At 44.9% G+C, this 26377-nt stretch overlaps 1 protein-coding gene across 1 annotated transcript in view; it reads left to right on the forward strand.

Moving 5' to 3' along the window:
* LOC138265155 (sodium-dependent serotonin transporter-like) overlaps positions 1-16103 on the forward strand; it is a 590345-nt gene extending 574242 nt beyond the window's left edge. The window contains exon 13 of the mRNA XM_069212703.1: positions 12155-16103. Within this exon, the coding sequence (XP_069068804.1) occupies positions 12155-12235 (81 nt within the window). The 3' untranslated portion in view covers positions 12236-16103. The remainder of the gene's footprint in view (positions 1-12154) is intronic.
* The last annotated feature ends 10274 nt before the right edge of the window (positions 16104-26377 follow it).

Consider the following 26377-nt stretch of genomic DNA (forward strand, 5'->3'; position numbering starts at 1 on the left):
TTAGTGGATGATGTAACTGTGAAAGAAAAGTCAGCTAATAGGGGAATTGTGTGAGATAGGTCAGCATCCTTCACTGCTTCTTTAATGGCACAATCCTATCCACAGTATTGTTTGCTCTTATAAAACTCAAATTATGGCCCAGATTTAAGAGGGCGTAGCGTCTCCTTGCGCCACATTAGCATCATTTTCTTTTATGCTAACGTGGCCCAAGGAGGCCAAAATCTCCATGTCAGATTTACAAAGTAGTGCATCATGCCACTTTGTAACACCTTGCGCCACATTATGCCTGTGCCAGTTCAAGGGGGGCGATCCCCTGTTAGGGGGCGGAAACAATGGCACAAAGAAATCGAAGAGATTTCTTTGCGCCATTTTTTGCGTCATTTTTAATGCCTGCAAAGAACAGGTGTTAAAAGGAGGAACACCATTATTTATAATGGGCCTCAATGTACTTTGCAGGATTAGTGTCAACATTTTTTACACTAATCCTGCAAAGCGCCAAATTAGCATAAAAAATGTTGACACTAGCTCCCTAACTACCACCATGGTGCACTGTATTTTAAATATGGCGCGCACATGGTGGCGTTAGGGGGCACTAAGGGGTGCAAGAAAAGTGGCGCTGCATTGGATGCAGCAACACTTTTTCTTAAATCAGGCCCTATATTTCTAACTAAACAAATAACTGAAAAAGCCTGCAAAGATCCTCGGTCACCAACCTCCGTTAAGAACAAGCTACTTACCTTCGTTAACTCTTTTTTTGGGTGGATACTTTAACTGCAAATCCACTGTGATTCAGTTACATTAAAAGCTGTCCCCGAACCCCGATGGAGAGCCCAATAGCAGATTGGTCCTGACCAGGATGCAGATCTCTAGACTTCGAACCTTGCTACATGAAAAACAGTCCAGTTCACAGAATGGGGAGGCAGAAGTGTCGGTGAGGAATCCGAAGTTAGATAGAGTATCCATTAGAAAGCAAGTTACTGAAGTTAAGTAACTTGTCCTTCTGATGGACACTTCTAACAGCAGATTCCTCACTTTTTGAATAGTTATAAAAGCAGTACCTCCCAAGTTGTGGATCTGTGAACTGGTTCAAACCAAAGTCTTGCAGGACAAGCGGGCAAAGTGATATTCTCGTAGGACCTGGCTGCCCATACAATAACGCTTGGTAAACATGTGGTTTTGCTCACACAGCAGCCTCACAAATGGTAGCAGTTTTAGTATTGGTAGAACAAACCCATAAGCTTTTAGGGGCTGCTTCTGAAGCAGTGCATGGCAGATTTTGATGCAGAGAACGATCCAGCAAGAAATTGTCCATTTTTGCGCTTCTTTGCCCCTCTTTACTCTAGAATATCCAACAAAAGGCTGATCGCCAACACAATTGATGTCCCTGAGTACAATAAATGTGTAAGCTGATGGCTGAAAAATGCTGGGAGTGTGATGTTTTGACCAACATCAGAATGAGTTACCACTTTCAGGAGAACAGAGGCTCAGGCCTCAACACCAGCTTGTCTGGGAACAAGTTGTGTATGGTGGGTTGACAAAGAGGGCTTGCAGTTTACTCACATGCCTCTCAATGTTATGCAGTGAGAAAAACTGTCTTTAGAGTAAGAAACCGCACAGCTGTGCAGTGGTTCAAAGGGTGTACACATTTTGAATGTGAGAACTAGATTTAGGTCTGCATAAAGAAGGATGTGGGTGAAAACAAATGTTGCTGTCCATTCAAGAAACACATCATGGGGCATGACCTAGACGGGAATAGAGAAGGACGTGCATTGCTTGCTCTCTGGTTCCCCGTGGGGCTTTCAGTGCCATCAACAGCACTGGGGCTGCCAAAGACGACAGTGGCAGATGGTGGAATATCAGTAAATCTCCCCTGGAACTGTGGGGGAGGCAACTTGACTCCCCTACCCTGGTCTTAATACAGCAGAGGTCTGACACAGCTGATAGTGGACTCCGCCACCATCTTACCCAGCCTGCATCATACCCTGCAGTGACGGTGGGGAATCTAGCCCTGCATACATTGGGTGTAAGCCTGTAAATGGCCAGGAACCTATGAGGTAAACAGCTGGGGGGCCCAACCTCTGCATCTCCTACACTCCGGCACGGAGAGAAGATGATCATGTAAGCCTAATCAGAGTGGCCTACATCACTCTTTCGCTGACTAAGGCCAGCACAGGAGGGCCTCACGGAGGTGAGGTGAGGCGCTGACAGTGTTCAGAGGAGTTGTCCCAGAGGCAGAGAGCTGGTAATTCTCACCTGCGACTGGATGGGATTCCACTGATGGCCCCTGCAATGAAGTATCTGGGTGCTGGGCCTTCTGCTTGGGGGTCTCCCCTCTCCTGGTGCAGCTAGAAGCGGCCGCATGGCCCGGTCTGCTGGCTTTTCCTGACTGCATCCCTGCTGTCTCCACTATCGGATGCAGGCAGAGGGGAGTGAGGACACACCCGAAAAGACTGGGTGGCCCATTCGCTGCAAGGGAACCCTTACAGAGACTTGCCGGTGCAGACTGCAGTGCCACTAGCTGATGCCCGGCCCATCTCCTGAGCAGTGGGCCCCAGAGGATATTGCTCTACCAGTGGGGGACCACATGGGGAGGTGATCAAGGTACAAATCCCTTCCCAGCTTGAACTCACTTAGCTGAATTGGCGCTGGTGGCCTAGATTCGCCATAACCAGTGAGTGCGACCTACCTGGGATGAGCGGAAATCTTCTGGATGTCTAGCTGGCGGATTCCTACAGAGGGCAGCCTGAGTGAATACAGACACAATGCTGCCACAGGACCCATACCCTTGGGGCCCACTTTTAGACGCCTCCTCCCTAGACACTACCTATGATTGTCCTGCTGGGTGGCCGCTGTAACATTGTTTTTTTTGGCTTTGCTGCTTCTGGGGTACGAGGAGTTGGTCTCTACCACTGCTGCACTAGAACCCATCTGCCCCCTTTTCTTTAGCTTTCTACAGGCCACACACTCCCTACCAGGCTACTATGCGCCTGGACGCCAATAGAGGCAGATCTGGACCCAGCTCCATTATGGACATCACTTGGTCATTTGCATGGTGAAGAAGGCTCCGGCTAATAGTAGGGACCCCTTCTCTGCTTGGTGAGTGAGCTATTTTGCGATGCAGCTCTCACAATCCCTGCTATGAAACTAGCCATGTGTAGGGTCAAGCTTTACACTTCTGCTCTAACAATCTGATCATGTGAGATGTAAGACTCTGTTGGGCCTTCACCCCTACTGAGTGCCCCCCGTCATTGATCTCCACTCCCATTCGCTTACGGCTCTTTTTCCTGGCATAAAGCTCATGCTGGGCTGCACTGGTAGTTACACCTCTAGGCAGGGAATTGCCCTTCTGACAGGTGGAGGGACAGGGAAGAGGTGCTTGACAAATCTGGTAGACTTATTTTGGGTCAGACACCCTCAGCCACCGTGCAGCGCTATAAATCTGCCAAAGATAACCCAGTGACATCCATATGGCACAAGGCCTCCACTACAGATTCTGAAACACTGCCTCCCTCCCAGGTGCCAGAGATGGAGAACTGGTTCTCGTTATCCATCACACCGGCCTATACCGACCACTTTCTACAAGAAATTCGCTCTGACATCGGATCACTCAAAGCTAAATTCAAATCCCGCCTGCTTGACATCAAAAGGACATCTCAGAGATAGGGGGACATGTGGATGATCTTGAACATACAGTAAATGATCAGTCGAGAATCAGGAGATGTTGTGGTGATGTGTCACAGCTCCTAAAAAACAGCAAATCGAATTCCAAACCAAACAGGAGGATATGGAAAATAGGAGTAGCAGCAACAACATCTGTATCAGAGGAGTACCTTGGGGCGCGGAGGGCAGCAGCATTATGACTTTGACGGCAGGACTTCTTCAGCTGCTCTGGAATGGTGGGGAGGATGCCCAGATGCAGTGCCAGACATACTGACAAGAGTGCACTTCTTCACAGAGAAGTAAAGTGTTAACTGAGGGCAAAGCTGATCTAGTGTACCAAGGTCATGTCATCCGACTTTACCAGGATCTCTCCCCTTTCCTCTGCAAAAGCGGCAAGACTTTAAACCTGTTACCGACAGGTTCTGAGAGCTGGGAACATGCTACCAGTGGGGCCCACCCCTTTGCCCTCTGGTTCACCTGGGAGGGCAAACACTGCTCACTACACTCACTAACTGAGGCCACTTGCTGGGATTCACTGTCAACCTTGAGGTAGGGGATCCCGAAAAAGGACTTATGATCCGTCTGAATCAAGGTGAAATTGCATCGCCCTGACAGGCATCAGACAGTGGCATCCACACAAGAAACTAAACAAGAAATCATCCACCACCTCTGTAAACTAGAAAAAGACACTTCCCCAGCTCTCTTTACCATGGGCTCAGTATGCAGTAGCCGCACCTCACTGTCATGTGCTCGCCTGCACATGATGACATTATTCCGTCTACCATTCCTCCAGCTGAGGGCGGCAGTGGGCAGCAAGAGCTCAGGGAGTTTCTCCGCTCAACCACCTACATCTGACCTTGAACTCCATCTGATGGTCAGCCCTTGATAACTCACACCCCAGAAGGGTGACTACTCTTGTAGGACTGGAGCACACTGATGCCGGTCTCCTCCAGGACACGGAAGTCACTATTGGACTCAGTTGGTCCATTGTTTTTGCTTGTTTTAACTTGGTTTGTTTCTCCAGGCCATTCTAAATCAGTGGCTGGTGCAACTGATCCTCACCAGCAACATACAATACCCTGTGGGATGTGGCTGTGACTGAGACCTCTGTCCAACAGCCCTTTATGTCTCTCAATGCTGTGGGACCAACCTAGTGTCTCCTCTTGCTGAAACTCCCTGGGGATGGGGTGGAACATAGGGAACATCCCTTTTGTTGACATGCCTCAGATCCGTGGAGTTGATGCTGTCAGTTTGTGACATAGCCAGTACTCACACATGGTAGTACTGGGAGACATTACATTGATATGTCTGAATGTGGGGGGCTTTAACTCCTCAACAAACAGAGGCAACTATGGTGATATATAGTGTAACACAATCCTGATGTCATCCTCCTGCAGGAGACTCATCTTCTAGGGTGGACTGGCATGATCTGGCTCATTTAAAATACGCTGCTACAGGGCATACACTGATACTAAGATACTCGGGGTGTGTATCCTCTGGAAAGCGGGGTTTAGCGCATATGTAACCAAGGTTACATGGGACAGGGAGGGTCATTTCATTGCCTTGTATCTAAGAAGGAGGTAGCAAAAGCTTACACTTCTCAGCATCTATGCTCCAAATACCTCATAAGATGCCCACCTCTGTCGCATTATGCGAGAGCAATTGGATGGGGTGGAAGGCAATATCATTGTGTGTGGTGACTTTATTCTGGTGTGGGAACCAATGCTAGACCGAAGTGCGACTACCTTTTAAGGCACTGGGGCCATGTCATCTCACCTTAAGTGGAACATTGAGGTGTTGGTATTGATAGATGCGTGGTGCTACAAGCATTCTAAGGCACGCAACTACTCATTTTATTCTCATGTACTCCTGCATAGATTATGCCCTGGTCAACCACTCCCTCCTTCGCCACCTTGACACAGTGATGATCTCTGACATCTCTATTTCCAAAGCGGTGGAGCATCAGGTCAAATCAAGCCTCTCTCACTTATTTAAACCCAGTTAGCTATATTATGCAGACAACTACTGGCACACAGAATGAGCATGAGGGAGCGCACTCCTGGTGTTGCAACAATGCTACAATTAAGAAGACAAAGTGGGCATGCTTTTAGCCCGCAGGCTTTGTCAGGCACAGACTAAAGCACACATTGCAAAGCTGCAGATGGGAGAAACAAGCTTTGTAGTTGAGGAGCAGGACAAACTCAAGGCATTCCACAATTACTGTCAGGCACTATATGCCCGGGAGGACTCTGCCCCATAGCTGATTTGGATCTACTTAAATACTTGCAAGAAGGAAATCCTTCATTCCCAACAAGCAGACCTCCTTGATGAACTGACCACAATTAAGGAGCTACGCCCTGCGGTCCTTGCCCTGCCACTGGGCAAAACGATGGGGCCTGATGGCCTACTTTTCAGATTTTAACAGCACTTTTTGCCTCAACTGCAGGAATATCTGCTGCTCTTTTATGCAAGATACTGGCCTGACACTTACTATCGCAGTGACAGGAATATCGCTCATCTCATCGCCCCATAGCTCTTCTCAATACAGATGCCAAACTTTTCATCAAAATATTGGCCACTAGACTTGAATGCTACCTCCCTGGCCTTATCGACCCGGCCACAGAGCACATTTGTTTGAGAAGTTGCACCATTATGATATCCGAGCATGCGTTCTATCACTTCATCCACAGAAGCCCTTTGATAGAGCGAACTGGTCTTTCCTCCGGGCAATATTAAGCAAAATAGGGTTGGGCCCAGGTATGCTTTTCAAGATTATGGCCTAATATGTAGCACCCACGGATACTGTTTATGTGAACAGGGAAACTACGGGACCTGTAACCATCCTCCAGGTCTCGCATCAGGGGTGCCCGCTATCGCCCCTTTTATTCAGTCTAGCAGTAGAGCCTCTCACCATCACTCTCTGCTGCACAGAAGTGGTGACTGGTATTCAGTTTGGGGGCCAGACACATAAAATCGCCATGTTTGCAGATGATTTTCTGTTCACGCTCGCCCAGCCCGAGGTCTCCTCTGCTTGCTTACATGCCTACAAGGAAGTATCAGGCTTTAAGATTAATATGTCTAAATTATCTGCGCTGATCCTGACTATTCCTAAACAGAACATCTCAGATCTGCAACGCTTAGCGCCCTTTCAGTGGTCGCAATAGGCAATCAAGTACCTGGGCCTCAACATTACTCCTTTGCTCGCATACTGGACACTAGCCAACTGGCCGCACCTCTGTGGCTCCATTCTGGAGGACTTTTTGGCAGTTCTCCAAATTTCCTGGCTGGGGAGTGTGAACATTTTAAAAATTAAAGTGCTTCCAGGGCCCTGTATCTCTTTCAAACTCCACCTACTCCGATTCTGCAAGATGACATACTGTTCCTGCAATGTGACATACATATCTTTATATGTAATGAAAAGCGACCTCGGATTTCTAACACCCTACTGATGCAGCCACAAGACAGGGGTGGCTTAGCCTGCGCTAATCATCTTGAATATTACTGGGCAGCCCATCTGCACTACTTCTCTGAGTGGGTGGTCTGGGAAAGTGAAAAGCACCTATTCCAAATGGACTGAGCAGTGGCTTGCCAGCCCCTGTGGGACCTAGCCTGGATACCCAAACATGCCTGGCCACACAGTGCATACATTGTGACTCCCACGAGGGCAGTGCTAGACGTATGGAAAAGGGTGGCGTTCAAGAAAGGATGTACTACCTGTCCTTCCCCAAGCATGCCTATCGCTCTGAAGCAAAACTTTGTTCCAGCAATGTCACCACTCTCCTTCCGCAACTGGAGCGCTGGTTATTGCAGGACACTTTGAGATCTTTTTATGGGGGGTACCATGAAGTCCTTTGATCAATGTAAGGCAGAATACCAACTCCCAGAAGCAGCAAGGCATCAATACTCCCAATTGAGGCACTGGGCGTTACACTTCTCAGTCTATCCTTAGGTTACTCATCCTTACACTCCTTTTAAGAAGCTCATCCGGGCATACGATGGCCCAAAAGGCCTCATATCCAACACTTATCATACGCTTTAACACTCTACACCTGCTCCCATCCACACCTATCAGTCTATGTGGCACACCACCACCCAGGAAGACATTACGCTCAAACAATGGGAGATGCTGTGGTGAGACATACCCAAACCATATTGTAGTCTCTCTCTTAGGGAAACAACATATAAAATAATGTTTTATTGGTATTACACACTGACTCGCCTTTCCACCATCTATCCTGCTACCTCTCTCCTCTGCTGGCAATGCAGAGAGGCAGGCGGAGACTTCTGCCATATCTGGTGGTCCTGCAGCCTCATCACCACTTACTGAAAGGAGATCCTCTGCCACATCAAAGCTATTGTCAGCTACCTGCTCCCCTCCGCTTTTCTCACAGCTACCCTGGGTATTCGACTCACAGCCTTAGAAGCAATGATCCATGCTGACTGGAATCTTATTAGCTACCTGCTTCTAGAAGCACAGCAAATTGTGGCGCTAGCATGGAAAATCACAACCCCACCCTTCAATAGTGCAATGGTTTACCCGTCTATGGCACATCTTAGCAATGGAACAGATTTCCCACACCTTAACTAAGACAGAGGTTAAATTCCACTGTGCCATGATACCAATCCTACACATACACCTGTCACAGAAGACTATGACCCGTAGTTGATGTCTATGTCTTTGTTATTTGGTTTTTGTTCATTCCCTTCTGTAATGTAACACAATGTATATTGCAGCTTTGTGTACTGGGTGCATTGGACACCACCTTGGCACCATCTGGCTGTACTGCACAGTCTGCGAATGGCCTCTGAGTTGTTTCTAACAAGAGCATAAGTTATAAATGCTTATATCTGTTGTCTCTGCCATGTATATATTTTACTACTTTGAAATACAATTGTGACTAAAAAGAAACACATCACCAGAAGTGATTTAACTAAAGAGGGTTGGTCCGGCAACCGCAAAAAAGTAGAAAAAGCCAGCAAATAACTTTTAACAGTGTCCAAGGCAAGCCCATGCTGGGTGAAAGACAACAAGGAGCAAAACTTCAGATAGTTTGGCTTGAAGTGGGTCAATCCACAGACTTGTTCCGACAGCAGATGTATACTGACTTTACAGAGGGATGCCTGGCTGCTGTAATCACAACAAATTCTTTGGGAGGAAGGTTGCATAAAGTCAAGTGCCACTGCCTGATCTCCAAGCATGGGGATGAATGTTGTGTAAGCCCTGGTGCAGCATCCTGACTTTCTGCTGCAACCAAAGATCCTCCTGAAGAGGAAGCCTGAGCAGAGGAAAGATGCTCATGCCCAGGAGCTCTGGGTAAAAGATTCTCCATGCCCAATCCAGTGCCACTAGGGTGACTTGGGCACGGTCATTACTAATCTTCTTCAGAACTCAGGGCAGGAGAGATACCAGTGGAAAGGCACTTCGAGCAACTCTCTAGGCAGAATGCTTCTTCAAGTGAGAGCTGTCTTGGGAACTCCAAGACGCAAAAATTCTGACACCCGAAGTTCTTGGCAGTGGTGAAGAGATCAAGCCAAGTTTTTCCCTATTCGTGGAAGAGACCTTGCTCCACCTCTGGGTTCAACTGCCATTCATGACCCATTAGACATAGGCAGCTGAGGTTGCCTGCCCTGGCATTCTAAGATCCTGCCAGGTGGTGAGCCAGTAGGAAACTCTTGGGTGTTCCAGCCACTTCCAGAGGTATAGCACCTTCTGACACAGTCCCACATGCCAGTTGTCTTGTCCCTGTACCTCTGCACCAACCTCCCTTTGATGGATGGCAGGAAGGCTTTCAATGCCAAGCAGCTGGCTCGCAACTCCAGAAACTTGGTGTGGTGCAGGGCCTCCACCGTAGATGCCTCTATTCTCTACCTCTCCCAGATGGCCTCTCTAACACAGAAGCAATTCACCAGTTAGCACTGTTATCTCTAGGTTAGGTATGGAGAGGGGTGTGCTGCTGATCTAATCTCATTCCAGCAGCCCTGCTGCAGCTCTTTTGCAGTCTCCTAAGAAATCTGGACATGGTCCGGAAAATCCCCTTGATGTTGTGCCCACTGGGGCTTCAGATCCCACTGCAGAGCCCTCATATGTCACCTGGCATGCTTTATCAGCAGGAGACTAGGAGACCCATAAGCCTCAGACATATCTTCACTGAGATCTACGGCAGAGGCCAAAACATTGGGATCATAGTCTGAATGTCCTGGAGTTTCTGCTGCGGGGGAAGGCATGAAACTGCACAGTGGTTAAAAAAGCTCCAATGAACGGGAGCATCTGTGAAGCAGTTAGGTGTGACTTTGGCACATTTATAGTGAACCCCAGTGATGGGGTGAGCCTGCCATTCGCAGCCAGTCATTCAGGGAGGGGAAGACTGGAACCTCTGACCTCTGAAGGTGTGGTGCAACCACTGCCATGACTTTCATGTACACCCAAGGGGCACTGGTGAGGCCAAAGAAGAGCACAGCAAACTAAAAGTGCTTGTTCCCCACTGTGAGCTACAGGTAACGCATGTGGACCTGCAGGATGCGGATGTGAAAATAAGTGCCCTGCAGGTCCACTGCAACCATCTAGTTTCCCGGATCGAGTGTTAACAAGACCTGGGACAGGGTATGCATCTTGAGCTATGTGAAAATAAATTAAGAAGATGAAAATCTAGTACAGAAAGGCCTCAGTCCTTCTTCAGCACCAGAAAGGAGGAGTAACGCCCAGCTTCCACTTCTGGGGTCGCTTGCTATGTTTGGAAAGCCAAGTCACCCGGGACAGGGTGGTGGCGCCTCACTCTCTGCCTATTGACTGGCGGTTCGGGACATGCCTCTGCCTATCTCCAAAGAAAGGTGTTCATGAGGGCCATATTAAAAGAAAACAAGCTCAGTAGTGATCTGCCCAGTTTGGAGGACTTTGGTGAGTACTTTCTTTTTCACCTCCAAAGGTCTAGAACCTCAGTCACCCTTCGTATCACAACTGCAAAGCAGGCACTTTCCTCAGTAACCGGCCCAGGGCCAACCCAGTGCCTCCAGATGTATCCAGTCCACTGGCATCTTGTAGGTCATCATACCAGTTGTCTTCAGTGTATGGATGAGCAAACACAATCCCTTCATCATAGAGGTCATTATCAGAATCTGTGCCAAAAAGATTGCAGATGATTTAGGTTGTTCCTTGAGGCAAGGTCAAAGTGTCAGAGTATGATGGCGTGTCAAAAGGTTGAAGCTGAGTCAGACCAGATTTGGAATGCACTTTCAGTTGCGTTTTGTCATCCATCATGGACAGTGTCAGAATCTACATTGATGTTCCAAGATCTAGCGTGGGTGTAGCACCACAACCGATGTCAGCACTGAAGCTAGAATAGTGCCCGAAACACAGTGCACTGAGTACGGACCTGCCAGTGAAGTTACATCTGTTGGTCCTTGCAGTTTCGTTGGGTCCAAAGGCATGCCAGTGGGGCAAGCAGCATGCTGAACAGATGCACCATAGTTTCAGAGAACTCATGGATATGTTGTGGTGTCATCGGAAGAGCTAGGAATTCAGGTTGCAAAGGGATAAGAGTCATAATCAGCTCAAAAGGAGATAGAGTTGACCAAGAGTTGTTTATGTCCTCACTCTTTCTCAGGAGTTCAAGAGTGGCAGAAAAGGCCAAGTCCCACTTGGACTTTTTGTACTTCTTTTTTGTCTTACCTGACGGGTTTGACAGCAACAAAGACCTTCGGAAGAGAGAACAGGACCTTCCCTTCAACTTCGACCAGTCATGGCATGAAGTCTTCAAGTGCTTGGTGATATACAGCTTCACCTCGCGGTCCCGAATTCATCAAGGCGCAGTAACTGCATGTCTTAAGGTTGTGGTCCAAAACCAAATACCAAAGACAAATCTGTGGAGATCTGTCACAGACATTTGCTTGTGACAGTCCCTATAAAGCTTGAACTCTGTGGTTTTAGCGGGTGACATTTTCCCCTACACATTGGTATTAAAATTTGTACAGTTTTGGAAAGTAGTCTTGTGAAGAGACAAGGGGTAGTCCCAGATCTGAAATTCTGGAACCAGTCAGATCAATATACAAAAGGTGATGAATTTGCTGTAGAAAAATCCACCATAAGATGTTGACTTGTTTAGCAATTCATAAACTCTACCATTTCAAGACATCTCTCTTTTACTCATTGCCAAAATGTAAACACAGAGCTGATTAACCCGTGGGTGGAAACAATAAATCTTTGATTTGTAGATTAATGGTTAAATCCATTAGAGAAGCCACATGAAAAATGTCCTATCCTTATGGAGGAACCTTTGTAAATAGTATGTTGAATGTCCACCAGATGTTTCAGTTCCTCCAGAAATCAGGATTTTTAATTACCCCCCAACTCAGAACATTCCTTGAAAGTATGTGCCATTTATTTTCATAAACCCTCTCTATTGCATAGAAGCACAAAGTGCCTGATTAAAGAACCAGCACAATTATTTATAGTAATAACACCTAATTTTATTACTTTTCTTTTATTCACCTCCCACAGAGACTGGCAATGTGCATTCGACCAGAGAAAACAATACGAGAACAGCAGACAGATTCCATTGGCATGACTTCGGTCCCATAGCTTCATAAAATAAAAGACATCAAGAAGACGGATGCTCACATTATGTTTATGTCTGTAACAAACTGCAAAAGGAGTAATACTGGAGAAAAACTATTGTTGTTACAAATGTTATGCTGCTCCTTTATTTGGGATTTTAGCCCCAATAAGCAGGAATAGTGTTGGAATATCCACCGGACAACAGCCACGTTAACATAATGCAAATACATTTTATTAAACTTCTGTTGGTTTTCCCATGCTCAGTGGCATCTTCTAAAATGTTAAAGTGCAAATTATAATGAACATGACAAAACTGATCATTTGTTGAATAGTTTTGAAAATGGTTGTAACTGGGACTCAAAGCACCATTTTATTTATACCTGTAAAATTAATATGCTCCAAATGTGTTTATTTTCTTCAATGCTCTCATGTTTGGTATCAATGTGGTAAGCATTCACTGGAAGGGACAATGAAAGAGTTTGTTGTTATAAAATCTATCCTACAGTACAGGGAAAACATTTTAAGATTATACCGATCATAGATGCATTAATTTCTAAAGAATTCAGCGAAACCTAGAATGAGTTAAGTATACAAAATGATCAGTCCCTCTGTCTACTGTTCATTCATAATGAAGTAGAATCTTAGGCGAAAGCAAAATCAATCAAAAGGATAGTATAGTTAATGTCTGAAAAGTGTACAGGTAGTTTAATTAATGCAGTGCGAAATCAGAATGCTAGCAAGATTAGCCAAAATATTCATTGCCTCTTTCACCAAGCATTTTCCAACATTTTCCCAAGCCACATTTTCTGGATATCACAAGTGCCCTTTCTGAACAAATTTCATTAGCAAGATAAGGGATGATGAACTTGTAGTACAAAAATAATCTCATGAATGCTTCTAGATATGGACCAAAATTTCACTGATTTTCGCTATTCAAAGAACAACAGAATCCCATAAAATGATCTAAAAATGGAACCTGGGTATGTCTCAATTCCTGTTGTAATTTTTAAATGTTGCATAATTTAAGTGATACATACAACAAGTGTTCTTTTCACAGACTAACTTGAATATTTTTTAAAGGCCGAAAAAGTATCATACTAACTGCAAAATTAAAAAACATTATATAAAGTTTAAATCCATGACATTGAATCAATTTATCATGGACCAGTTTCAGTGGCTGTGTACACTGAACATAATGAATTGCTCCTGTAATTTCTGTTTACCATCAACACACAAAATAATCCTGTGCCCATGATACTTGAATTTATAGAGTACGAATACTCTACAATATTGAAATTTTACATTCTGGGTGAATCATTAGTCTACAGTAACACTGGAGTATTCAGATGTATATTCATAGTCTAATATTTTTTAATGCAATAATATGTACCTTGTTTTGTAACTAGTGGAGAATGGTAGTGTGTGTGAGAGTGAATTCTAAAATTGAAAAGGCTGTCTCCTAGAAGGAGAGCTTTACAGGGAATAGGCAAAAGGGGCAGACAAAATATAGGGCTTGATTTAGAGTTCGTGGGACACGGTATTACGCTTCAAGCATTATTCGTTTTTTCGGGTTTTTTCTGCTGAGAAGCTGCCTGAAACATGTCATCTGTTCAGCAAACTTTCAGAGGGCCGCCAGAGATCTATAAATGTGGTGGGCGGTAGTCCTGCCAGGGTGACTTAGGTAATTTCCTTTACAACCCTGTCAGATGGCGGGTCACCCACCAAACTCTAATGAGACAATTAATGATTTAGAGTACAAGGGTTGCACATTCCAGTGCAGTGGGTGTTTTTAAAACTACTGTCTGCAGAACTGTGAATCATTTAAACTACAAATGTCCTGTGCCTCTAGGTAAGTCTTTGAGAAACATGATTTCTCTTTCATACTTTTTTGTTTTACAAAAACTCTTTATTGATTACTTACATCACAGTTCATGAACACCAAATATGGTATTGTCATTACATCATACAATTCAGTGCTAAAGTCCACAATAGTCATGTAGGGTAGTTAGCCGTAAATAGAACAAAGAATACAACAGAAAGGAAGATTACTGAACCTCAGTCCTCCCTGCCTTTCTCTTGCCTCCCATTCACAACGACAATTACAGCTAACCATGATATGACATGGTGCAAATCCCCTTCCACATATCTGACATTATACTTTTCAAGCACTGAAAAAGTATTCCCATATCTATGTCCCGCAATCAGTTGATTTCAAGTTCTGTCTGTCTACCGCTATCTGTAACTGCCAGAATATTGGCTCTATTTATCTCCCTCTTAATAAGCAACAATAACATTTTCCCATATTTTTGCCATTCCTGTGATCTCTCTGGCAACAGGATTAGGTTGAGTAGTTTTATAATCATCGATACAAGTCACCCAATGCATGTTTCCCTTGGTGCAGTTCTGGCCTCCTCTCTGGGAACTGCAGTACAAAACTGTGCAAATTCTTTTAGTCAAGGATTCTGTAGAAGGTACTGGGAGTAGAGGGTGAATAAAAAGGAGAAGGCTAAATTATCTGGATATTGTGTTCGCCATACGTCTATCATGTACAAGTGATTCAAAATATAGATCTACTGAAGAGTATATACATATATGGGGGGGCCGGTCTTGAGGGATTCCTGTCGTTGATGGCTTACATTACACAGTTAAACTCCTCTGCCCAAAGCAACGGAGCATTAAGTCCAAGAATCAGGCAAAGAAAGTCATGTCCTCCGTATTAGGATTGTATACATTCACTAAGCAAACCTCTCTCCCTTTCAACGACCCATGTACCATAATGTATCCCCCTCAGGATCCCACTGTGCTGATAATAATTCAACTGGAACTCCACAGTCTATCCACAAGAGACACCCCTACCGTAAGATAAGTAAGTGATCGATTATAGCAGTCCTTTCAGTTTTGCTGCTGATCTAACATGTTCTTGTAAGGCAAGGCTGGTCTCTTGAAGAAACGTTATCCTGACACGCTGCCTTTTTTATGAAGATCAGTACTCTATATCGTTTCATGTAGTTCATCAGCACTCTTGCATTCAGCGAAAACAGCTAAATTGAATCCATTCTCTAAACAAGTGTTCCTAAAACTGTGGGTCACAACGGTGGGTGACAACAGACCAATAAATAAAGATGCCTTTACATTTTCTGTTTATTTTGTCACATTTGCTCTGCTTCAAAGCCAGAGATTAAATACCATGATGTGTGTTCTGACAAATTGCTGCTTATTTTGTTATCTTTAGGGTTGGAGTTTACTTTTCTTTCTCTGACTGCAAATTGAGACGAGCTTTAAAAGTGAGATATGTAACAATCTTGCTGGGGCACAAGGAGTGTAATAGGAAAGGCTATGAGATATTATTTTTTGTAACACAACGACATTTCAATACCTGTACACATATTTCAGAATATATCAGCAGATATGAAAGAAAGAATGAAGCAAATTTTTGTAGTTCTGGAGTGTGATGGAGTGTGATGGAAGATTTTAACAGGATTAAAAAAAACTCAAGACACTTTTACTTGGTAAGACGCAAAGTTTGATAAATATTCACTAAAACCAACTTTCCGTACATTGTCATTTATGTGCTATATAGTTTTACCAGTACAATTGTACTTCTGTGCAACTTTGGTGGCCCTTTCAACGGAAAATGGGATGTCTGTTAATGACAGTGCACTACCGCATGGTGCTTTAGTAATAGATTTGTGACAGTATGCTCAAAAATGCACCACCAGTTATGTGTTACACCTTTACCACTCCCCTACTGAATACATTTGCTACACTTTGTGTCAAGCTATGATTATTCCCAATGTCTATGACTTTAGAGATGTAACATTGAACATTGTTCCAGTACCACTGGAGCAAAGATGCAGCTATGTCCCTATGTCCAGTATTAAAACAAACCCTTGCAAGCATTCCCAAGCAAGACTCTGGGTGAACCTTCCACTATTTGTTGCTGCTTTTTTTTTATCACAAAACCATTTCAATAGAGAATGTGCTCACTATCATTGATCATACAGTCAATCAACTTGTGCATAACTTTCACACATAATTTGAGAACTATGGATGTTGCCTAATTGCCGGAGATGAAAATTTTTAGATCTGGAGAACCAAGTTTAAGTCCTGTTGTTGGCTCTGGACAATTCATTTAATCTCTCCTGAAAATAAAAATAATCTTACCTTAAGTAATGTAATCTGGTGCCCATGTAATGTACATGTATATATACACACACACACACACCCCACAATGGATATGAGGCCTTACCCTATACTCTGCTGCAGAAGAGGTTTTCTAAATCATTAGTATCAGCACCCAGATTGATTTTTCAGAAGCCTTTTAATGAACAAATGCCACAGGCCCTCACTCTGAAAAGTGCTCCAGCTCGAGTGCAGTTCCCCATCTCCCACGTTTATGGGCAGCTCAATATTTTGGCCACAGTCCGATAAAACATACTAAAGGGGTGGTCCAGACTGTGACATTTATAAACAGTTACTGTGACATTGGGATGCAAGAATTTGTAAACAGTGTTATATTTTGGTAATTCACAGCATTTTGGGAGCATATCTACTATTACATTAAAAAACATTGCCCCTGCCTCATGTCCATTAAAGCTAGGTGGGTCGGAAAAGCTTGTTGTTATAAAAATTGCATTGTGGTTCTATAAGGTTTGGGAAGTACTGCTCTAAACCAGTCAAGAGTAAATTTATGAATATGTATACCTCTCATTCTTGTTAGGTTTGGTTTTCTACAGTGCATAGCCATTTACGACTTGCTGCCTGTAACTGTTTATAACTTTATATCACTAACTAAACAGACCTCAGTGCCCCTGCAGCTCTACCACAGACCCCTTAGTGTATCGTCTGTAGTGGTAGGTTGAGTATGTTGCTCTACATCTCCATATCCGGGTCTTCCTCCACAGAACCTTATTTCACTCATAGTCTTTAATAAAGGCATGTTCTTTCTGTGTTCTCTGGTCCACTTACCACACTCTAGAATTACCAACTTACCATCATTGTATAAAACCAACCATAACAGCATCAACAAACCAGGAACCCATAGAAGGACCATACAAGTCCACATCTTCAGCAGGTCCCTGCACTGGAGCAGGCCGGCATGGAGTCTAGCATCCTCCGGGCATTTGAGTGCACAACAAATTTCATCATCATCATCATTTCAGCTCAAGTACTGTGGGACAGGGGGCCGGAGGCTGTCGTGCTTTCAACAGCACCATCCGGAACCCTGGATTTGTGCATGGCCAACTGGATCTGCGATGACTTAACTCAGATATTCCTTCCATAGTCCCTCCCTTACAAATTCTCAGTGCAGTCCTAATAGTCTTTTGCTCGGTAAGACATTGGGGGTCATTACAACCTCGGCGGTCTGCACGGCAGACCGCCGAGGTTGCGGGCGCCAGGATACCGCCATTGCTGGCGGTATGGCTGGCTCCCTATTTTGACATTTCCGCTGGGCCAGCGGATGGTAACAGAGTTACAGTCCTCTGGCCCAGCGGAAATGTCACATCAACATTGCCGCCGGCTCGTAATTGAGCCGGCGGCAATGCTGATGTGCAGCGGGTACAGTAGCACCCGTCGCGCATTTCACTGCCCGAAATTCGGGCAGTGAAATGCGCAACGGGCTCTGTCTGGGGGCCCCTGCACTGCCCATGCCAAGTGCATGGGCAGTGCAGGGGCCCCCTGAGTCCCCTTACCGCCAGTCTCTTCCTGGCGGGTCAAACCACCAGAAACAGGCTGGCGGTAGGGGAGTCACTTGCAGCGCTGCCCTGGTGGATTATCACCGCCGGGGCTAAAATGGCGGTATACCGCCGTCCCCGGCGGTGCATTCGCGGCACTACCGCCGCGGTCCAAATACGCCGGGAGGCACCGCCAGCCTGTTGGCGGTGCTCCCGTCGTTTTGGGCCTGACGGTCAAAGACTGCCAGGGTCATAATGACCCCCATTGTGATTTACTCAATAACCAGCACTGCATTTGTGTAGATTGACAGTCATCTCTCCCAAATCCCTTGGGCTTATATCTTCAGATTGGGAGAATGTGCTTCTTTCAATTGAAATATACAAAAAGTGATGGATTGAATACTTGACTTAATCTCAGCCACTGGTAGTTAGTTGGGGCGGCATCCCAGTCCATTGTTATTCTGCACACCAGGCCACCTGAGGTTGGACCCAGTTAAATGCAAATCAGTCTTTACTCTGCTCCAATATGAGCAGTCTAGCCCAAACTGCCAGGTCAGGTCCTCCATAGACCCACTACACAAGTAACCGAAGATGACCTAAGGTGGGCCAAAAACAATGGACCTGAATGAGGCCTGAGTGACTGCCAGTGTCTGATATTATTTAAAGAATTCCACCCAACTCCTTGTTGTTGTTGCAATTTATGCCCTAAATATGACAGGTATTCCTAGACCCACGTCCTATGCTTACTGTCCCAAAGGCTCAAGGCAAACCTCACTGATGAGACCTAAGTAGTTGAAGCCAGTCTGGAGGTTCCTGTGGTCACTTTTGGAGGGGGGCTTGACTATCAGTTAGGGATGGGCAGTTCCCATGTGGAGCAGAGTCAGTACTGATTTGCATAAGGCAGGCCTTTTCTAGAATGACCTGCTTAGGTCTAGATTCACATTGTGGTTGAAAAACGATGCAGCCCAAGAGATTCCCAGTGGCTAATACTAATGCAGGCACTCCACACATCACCTTGTTTTAGTTTAGGCCTTAAATTCGACAGGTATGCCTAGACATGGGTCCCATGCTCAGTCTGTCATTGAACTCAATCTATACCTCATTGAGGAGATCTAAGTAGCTTGAAACAGGTCGGGGGTTGCTGGTGGTCCCTTTTGGAGAAGGCCTTATCTAGCAGTTCAGTACAGGCTGGTCACATGAGGAGAAGAGTTAGTACTGATTTGCATAAGGCAGGCTTTTGCTTAGAGAGGCATGGTGGGTGAAAAACGGTGGAATGGAATGTGGCCCAAGCCATTGCCAGTGGCTGAGGTTAATTAAACCATTCCAACTATCACTTTTTTGTAGTTAAAGTTTATGCCCTAAGTGAACAGGTATGCCAAGACATGGATCCCATTCTCACTGTCCCACAGGACACAAGCTCTACATCATTGACGAGACCTAGGCAGGTCAAAACCAGTATGGGGCTGTTTGTAGTCCCTTCTGGAGGGGACCATGCCTAGCAGTTGGGTATGGACTGTTCCCATGAGGAGCAGTTTCAGTACAATTAGCATAAGATTGGCCTTTGTTTCAAGTGACATGGTTTGTGAAAAACAACGGACTTGAATATCGCCCGGAGTGATTGCCAGTGGCTGAGAGCAAGTCACACATACCTCCCATCACCTTCTTGTTGTTGCCTCTTTCTATGCAATTTCTGCCATCCCTCCAGCAAGTCTTAGACTTACTCATGTGAAATAAAAAATGTGTTGTGTTGTCTTTAATCACCTTACGTTTCACAGGGAAAAGCAGCATGTACTTCAAACCGCAATTGTCCTGCCATTGCCGCAAAGGATTTTCCATGGTAGTGCATGTGATGCATGTAATCCAGATAGATTTCATTTTGTTGGCCTCATAACCTGCTGCATCACTCCATCTTTCCCACTGAAGGATAGGTTCTCTATCTCCATTAGTCAATAATCAAGCCACTGGAGCACCGGGTGACAGAGGTGGAGTCAGTGTTTTTTCAGTCCTTTCAACACAGAAGATGTTATAAATAACTTTGGTTTCTGTTAAACCTGACATCCTTGATGTGGTCTTCCCCCAAACCTTTTGCCTTTGCAGCTTCTATTTTACAAATTCATTTTTGCTAGCATTAGGACTCAGTGCTAACCAGTGGTAAAGAGCTTACGCTGTGTCCATAAAAGTGGCGTGCACCTGATTGGCACATTTAATTTACTCATAGTCCCCTACTATATGGTGCTACATGTACCCAGGGCCTACAAATGTAATGCTACTAATGGGCCAGTAACAGGGCCAGCTTTTGGGTGGTGCGAGTGGTGCGACCGCGCAGGCCGCTGACCTTAGGGGGCGCTGTGTTTAGCAATAACCCCCGAAACTTCAGATTTAAAAGCACCTGCTGAAAAGTTCGTGTGCGTTTAGCCTTCAAGAAACAATTAAAATGTCAAGATACCTCTTGTGATTAATGTTCCTGCTAGAGAGAGAGAGATGGGAGTTTTGCCTAGTGGCAGGATCGACTCAACATAAAGTAGCATGGAGGGTCAATATGCCTGCTGCAAAAAACAGATCTAAGGGGCATATTTAAGAAAAGTGGCGCTGCGCACAGTGCAGCGCCACTTTTCGTGCACCCCTTAGTGCTCACCTAACGCCATCATGTGTGCGTCATATTTAAAATATGGCGCACCATGGCTGTAGTTAGGGGACAAGCATCAGAATATTTTTACGCTAGTCCGGCGCTTTGCAGGATTAGCGTAAAATTTTTTGACACTAAGCTTGCAAAGCGTCATTTTTTTGCCCCCCCCCTAACCGGGAGATGCCCCCTTTGCATACATTATGCCTGGCGCAGGCATAATGTAGCGCAAAGGGTTACAAAGTGGGGCAACGCAATGTAAACATGGCGCAAAAATTTTGGCCTTCTAACAGCACAGTAGTGTAACAAAATGACACTAATTTAACATTAGACTGGCACTAGGTACTCTCAAATATGCCCCTATGGCAGTGCTTAATTTGTGTTTGTTGTTTCCGGTGCAGAGCACCAGCACTTATTTTTGAGGGCCGGTGCTTATTTTTCTGCCTCAGGCATTTACTGCTAGAAAAATACACATATGGTAAAGACAGAGGAAGAGGAAAACGAAAAAGCGTCACAATGGGAAAAAGCAGAAATCCGCAACAGTGAGCTGAAGGGGCAGGGAGTGCCTGTAAATGGATTGAAGAGGCCCGAGATAGCTTCAGGATTACGCTGCCTCTGTATTCTGTGTTCACACATTTAATTGCAGCAGCCACATGTTTAAGAGGAGGGCTTTGGGCACCTGCACCTTTTTATTTATAAATTAAGCACTGACCTATGGGACATATTTGAAAAAAGTGGCGCTGCACACAGTGCTGCGCCACTTTTCTTGAGTCCCTTAGCACCCCTCCTAATGCCACCATTTGTGCGTCATATTTAATATGCGGTGCACTATGGCGGTAGTTAGGGGACTAGCGTCAGAATTTGTTTATGCTAGTCCAGCGCTTTGCAGGATTAGCATAAAAAATGTTGACGCTAATCCTGCAAAGCACCCAGAGGCCCATTGGAACCAATGGAAGCCTCCTTTTAATGCCTGCTCTGAGTAGGCGTTAAAAGTGCCAGAAAAAAATTACGCAAATAAATCTGTCTGATTTCTTTGCACCATTTTTTTGCCCCACAAACTAGGGGATGCCCCCTTTCCATACATTATGCCTGGGGCAGACATAATGTAGCGCAGAGGGTTACAAAGTGGTGCAATGCATGCATTGTACCACTTTGTAAATATGGCGGAGCATTTTTGGACTTCTAACCCCCCATTATCTTTAACAAAATTACACTAATGTGGTGGTTAGAATGGCACTAGGGGCTCTTAAACATGCCCCTATGCAGCATATTTGGAAAAGATGACATTGCACTACTTTTCTTGCGCCCCTTAGCGCTCCCTTAATGCCACCATGTGTGCGCTGTATTTAAAATATGGTGCAACATGGTGGTAGTTAACGGACTAATGTCAGAATTCTTTACGCTAGTCCAGGGCTTTGCAGGATTAGCGTAAAAGAATTTGATGCTAATCCTGCAAAGCACCCAGAGGCCCATTGTAACCAACAGACCCCTCCTTTTAACACCTCCATTTTTTGGCCCCCCTAATGGGGGAATGCCACCTTTACATACATTATGCCTGGCGCAGGCATAATGTAGCGCAAAGGGATACAAAGTGGCGCAATGCATGCATTGCGCCACTTTGTAAATATGGCACTGCGTTTTTGGGCTTCTAATGCTGCATTAGCGTAAAATAAAAAGACGCTAATATTGCATTAGAATGGCGCTAGGGGCTCTTAAATATGCCCCTATATTTTATGTGGCTAGCTGAGTAGATTAGTAAAGCCAGCCTTTACAAGTGCTTTAAAACACATGAATGTATGTGAAACGGGAGCGATGGAGAGATGAGGGGCACATTTGCCGGGTGGTAGTGAGCGAAACCGAGGAGGAGGTCACGGGGTGGGGGGGTGCCACAATAAACTGTTGCACAGGGAGCCCCGGGTCGTAAAGTCGGACCTGGCCAGCAGTACTCCTTGTGCCACCCACTAAAGCAGTCTTTGTAAAGAAGTCTCAGGCATGCCACTGAAGCCTGTAGTGCAGTTTTATACTGCCATTTAGACCTTAGAGAAATAAACCTTTTGCCAGACCTAACTCTCCCTGTTTAAAACATAAAAGTCACCCCTAAGGTGGCCCCCACAGGCCTAAAGGGCAAGGTGCATTGTTTGTAAAAAGTAGGACATGTGTTCTTAAGTTTAAATGTCCTGGTAGGGAAAAACAGCTCAATTTGTTTTTCACTACTGTGGAGCCTACCTCTACCATTTGATAACACCGGGTTACCTTATTACATCAAGTTCGGTCTCAAACGAATTGTCTACATAGCAAATGGAGAGGCAACGTTCCATAGTCATTTACACAACAGAGTCCATAAGTCCCAAAATGTATGATTTGGTAAATTGCAGCCCTGATAAACACTGTGGTGTATGAGTGAAATGCATTATCTGCCTGGTTGCATTTTATGAAGAGAATCAGAAGAACAAAGGACTGATTTTTAACAACATAACTTCAAGAAGTTTAAAGTCTTGTTGTTTGGACTTATGGAATCTCTTGAGTAAATGACTAAAGGGCATTGCTGCTCTATTTGCTATGTACCTTAAGGATTAGGATGTTGGACAGCTAACCAAGTGAGGTGAGCAACTAGCCACATAGAAAAAAGGGAATTTACTGGCGGTGCAGTAGGTTAGTCTTTACCTGTCCAGCAGCTGTTTATTCAAAATAATTGTAATTTAAAATCATCTTTAATGGTAAAGTCAGATTTTAAGTCACAATTCTGAAAATGCCACTTTTAGAAAGTTGCCAATTTTTTGTACTAACCATTTCTGCTACCTGTTAGTGCCCTGGGTCACATGCCTGTGAACAGCTCTGCTGTTGAGCCTTGTGTATTCCTCCCAGACAGTAGGACTACATTCTGGCAAGTTTGGCCATCCTGCCAGGATGGCTGGAGGTGGAATTGTTCCCTGCCCCACATTCACTTCAAAGGGCTTGCCTCCAGCACATACAAAGGGACCAGAAACTAGTCTGTTGCTACGCCAGACTTCTTGGTGCTTGGCAAGGGAAGGGAAGATCGTTTCAGAACCAGATGTGGGGATAGCATAGGAAATTCCTCTATTTTAAAGGCTGGCACCAGGTATAACATACTGGACCATCAGAACACCTCTTTAGTAAGCGCCTGGATCAGTGAAAGACTTTAGATGGATTATCTGGACTCCCAAAGGTCTACAGGGCACCTTGGTGCTACCAGAGGACTGCACTGCTGCCTAAAGGCTTGCCTTGCTAAACCATCAAAAGTGACTCCAGGGGTAGATGGCTAGCCTCCTCTGTGAACTACAGGGAGATAAAAAGCTCCATAGACTTGAACCCTGCACCTGGCCTCTGCTGAAGTAAGTTCTATCCCCCAAATGGTGCCCCCTGGGTCATGAACCATTGGACGTTGTGTTAGACCAGACACTTCTGTCTAACCCTACAACTTGGAACTTTGAAAAGTTATCACCAAAAAGTGACAGAAGAACCGACAGAAGATTGGGTCCTACCTGCCAGCCAGTCTGCCCAAGGTGCATCATCGGTCAGCCTGAATTTGTGGTAGCTCTCACTACGTTCTTCTCCACAGCAGAAAATCCTGTTCAGCTGGACCTCTCAGTGACAGTTTATGGCCTTGTACAGCCCTCTTCGGCTAAAGGCTGCAACTTTGTCCCGCTGGAGGTTTTTGACTTCCCAAAAATAGTCCAAGCCGAAAGGTAAAAATCTCCACCAGGCTCGGCGACATCAGGCGCCCCATTGGCGACAACCTCCTTGGCCTAGAATTCCAGCTTCTCCCACTCTCGACGGATTAACCAAGACTTCATCAAGTGGCTCACTGACAACGTCAAAGACTCCCTTGGACAGAGCTTGCTGCCTTGCCCCGTTCAACTCTACCTTATCCTGGGCTTTTCTTCAAGAAACCTTTTAAGTCCGAAAGTAAGCCAAGACTGAGCCAAACCAGGGTTGGTCTTAACTCTGGACTTTGCCCCGGTCTCTCCAGGCCAGATACCTGTGGTTGGCACTTTGATCTTTTAGATGCCATATGTCACTAAAAACTTTTAAAATTGTGACTCTAGTTTTACTAATTACATTCAATTGGTTTGATGACTTTTTATTCATTAAAATATATCCTGTGTTTTACTAAATTGGTTTGGGATTTGTATTATATTGTGTTGTTACTTTAATACTGTGTGCCTGCCTGCTTTTGTGTGAAGCTACCAGAGGGTTAAGCACAGGTTAATTTACTGACTTTTGTAGCTCACCCTGACAAGGACTGTAGTTGTTTGTTGAGTAGGGCTCCCACCCCTCTCAACCAATAACCATGTTTCTCACGGTTTCATTCATCATTCCTCCAGGCAGAGCAAAACTGATGGGCCCTCCACTCTCTCCAGAAAGTACGAATGACTGCGTCACGATTTCCCTTCAGCTTCATTCAGTCTGTCTCCAGTGTGTTTTCAGTTTCTTGGGACCATATGTACGAAAACTTTTCCCCATAGACACAGAATGGGTAAAAACCTTTGCTACATCTGGCCCTTGTAGTTTAATGACAATGGATCGGAGTTCAGAAAAGTACGTGGTAAAGTACGTGGTTAGCAAGTTCACTTTTTTTTCTGTCACTCTTGTGAGATCTGACAGCTTCCTCAGGTCAGGGTTTATCAGTCATGAAAAATAACACAAGAGAGAGTGAGAAGAGGAGAATACCTGCTTACCTTCCCAAATCGAATTTGTGATCATAACAGTGAAAGCAGCTGCATTACCTTTTCTTGATATATGCAACTTGTCTCTGTGTTCTAAGAGACTCTTTTTGTCTTTATAAGACCCCCACCCACCAACCTCGTTGGTGGCATGCTTCATCATAGGGTTCCTACCCTGGGTGCCTAGCATCTCCAGGGTGTGCTTCCATGTCTGACTACAGCGGAACAGGTGAAAGATTTTTTTGTGCGCGTAAACAGTGTTCTGTGCTTAATCTGAAAAACAAAAATGGTGTTGTCTAGAGGGCGCCCTCCTACTGGTGTAACTTTATTGATGGTGCTCCCGGACAAGATTAAAAAAGTGTGTGATGTTTCATGGAGATATAATGCACTCTTACACCTAATTTAAGGTTGACTTGTTCCAGACTGTGGGGTCAATATGGCTTTCTTCAGGACCTACTCTTATTTGCACCAGTTCACTAAGACTTGTGCCAGTATCTTTTGCTGTTAATATTATTATACATGCACAGCTCCTTTTGAGTACCTGTAAAGAAAACACAGAGAACAAACACTTTCTAGGTCACATTTGTATCATGGTTCAAACAGTACTCCCACCAATAGTTCACCTCAAATTGAGGGATCCGGTTTATGCCCATACGGATCAATATTCAATACATTTTGCATTGGTAAAATATATTAAAAAATACGGTAAGCATTCTCTATGCTCTGCCGTTTTTGTAATGAGGCTTTTCCTCACCGGCCGTCAAAAGTGGCTCAAAACAATATCCACAACATCTAATCTCCTTCTTTTTGTATATGTGTGGCCCTTTCAATCATAAGATATTACACGCATCATATTGCCTCCTGCGTGCCACTGTTTTATCTTCTAGTATTATACTACTCGTTTTGGGGAATCATGTTCCCATCTGGAGTTTTTACAGTTTATATGGTATTCCACTTGTGTCTGCCTTTCCCAGCAGACATCATGTCCCACTTCCCACTAGTACCACTCCCCCATCCCTGCCATTGTGAATCACACTTATCCCATTTAATTTTTCGGGAAATGATTGTGCATTTTGGATAAATGAATGAGGATTTATTTGGGAAGCATATTTAGACCCTCAAGATATCATGGTTGAAAAATAAGTCTCAGTCAATAGCAAGAAAAAAACACCCAATTTCAAGC

Source organism: Pleurodeles waltl, chromosome 11 (assembly GCF_031143425.1).
Source record: "Pleurodeles waltl isolate 20211129_DDA chromosome 11, aPleWal1.hap1.20221129, whole genome shotgun sequence".
Lineage (NCBI taxonomy): Eukaryota > Metazoa > Chordata > Amphibia > Caudata > Salamandridae > Pleurodeles > Pleurodeles waltl.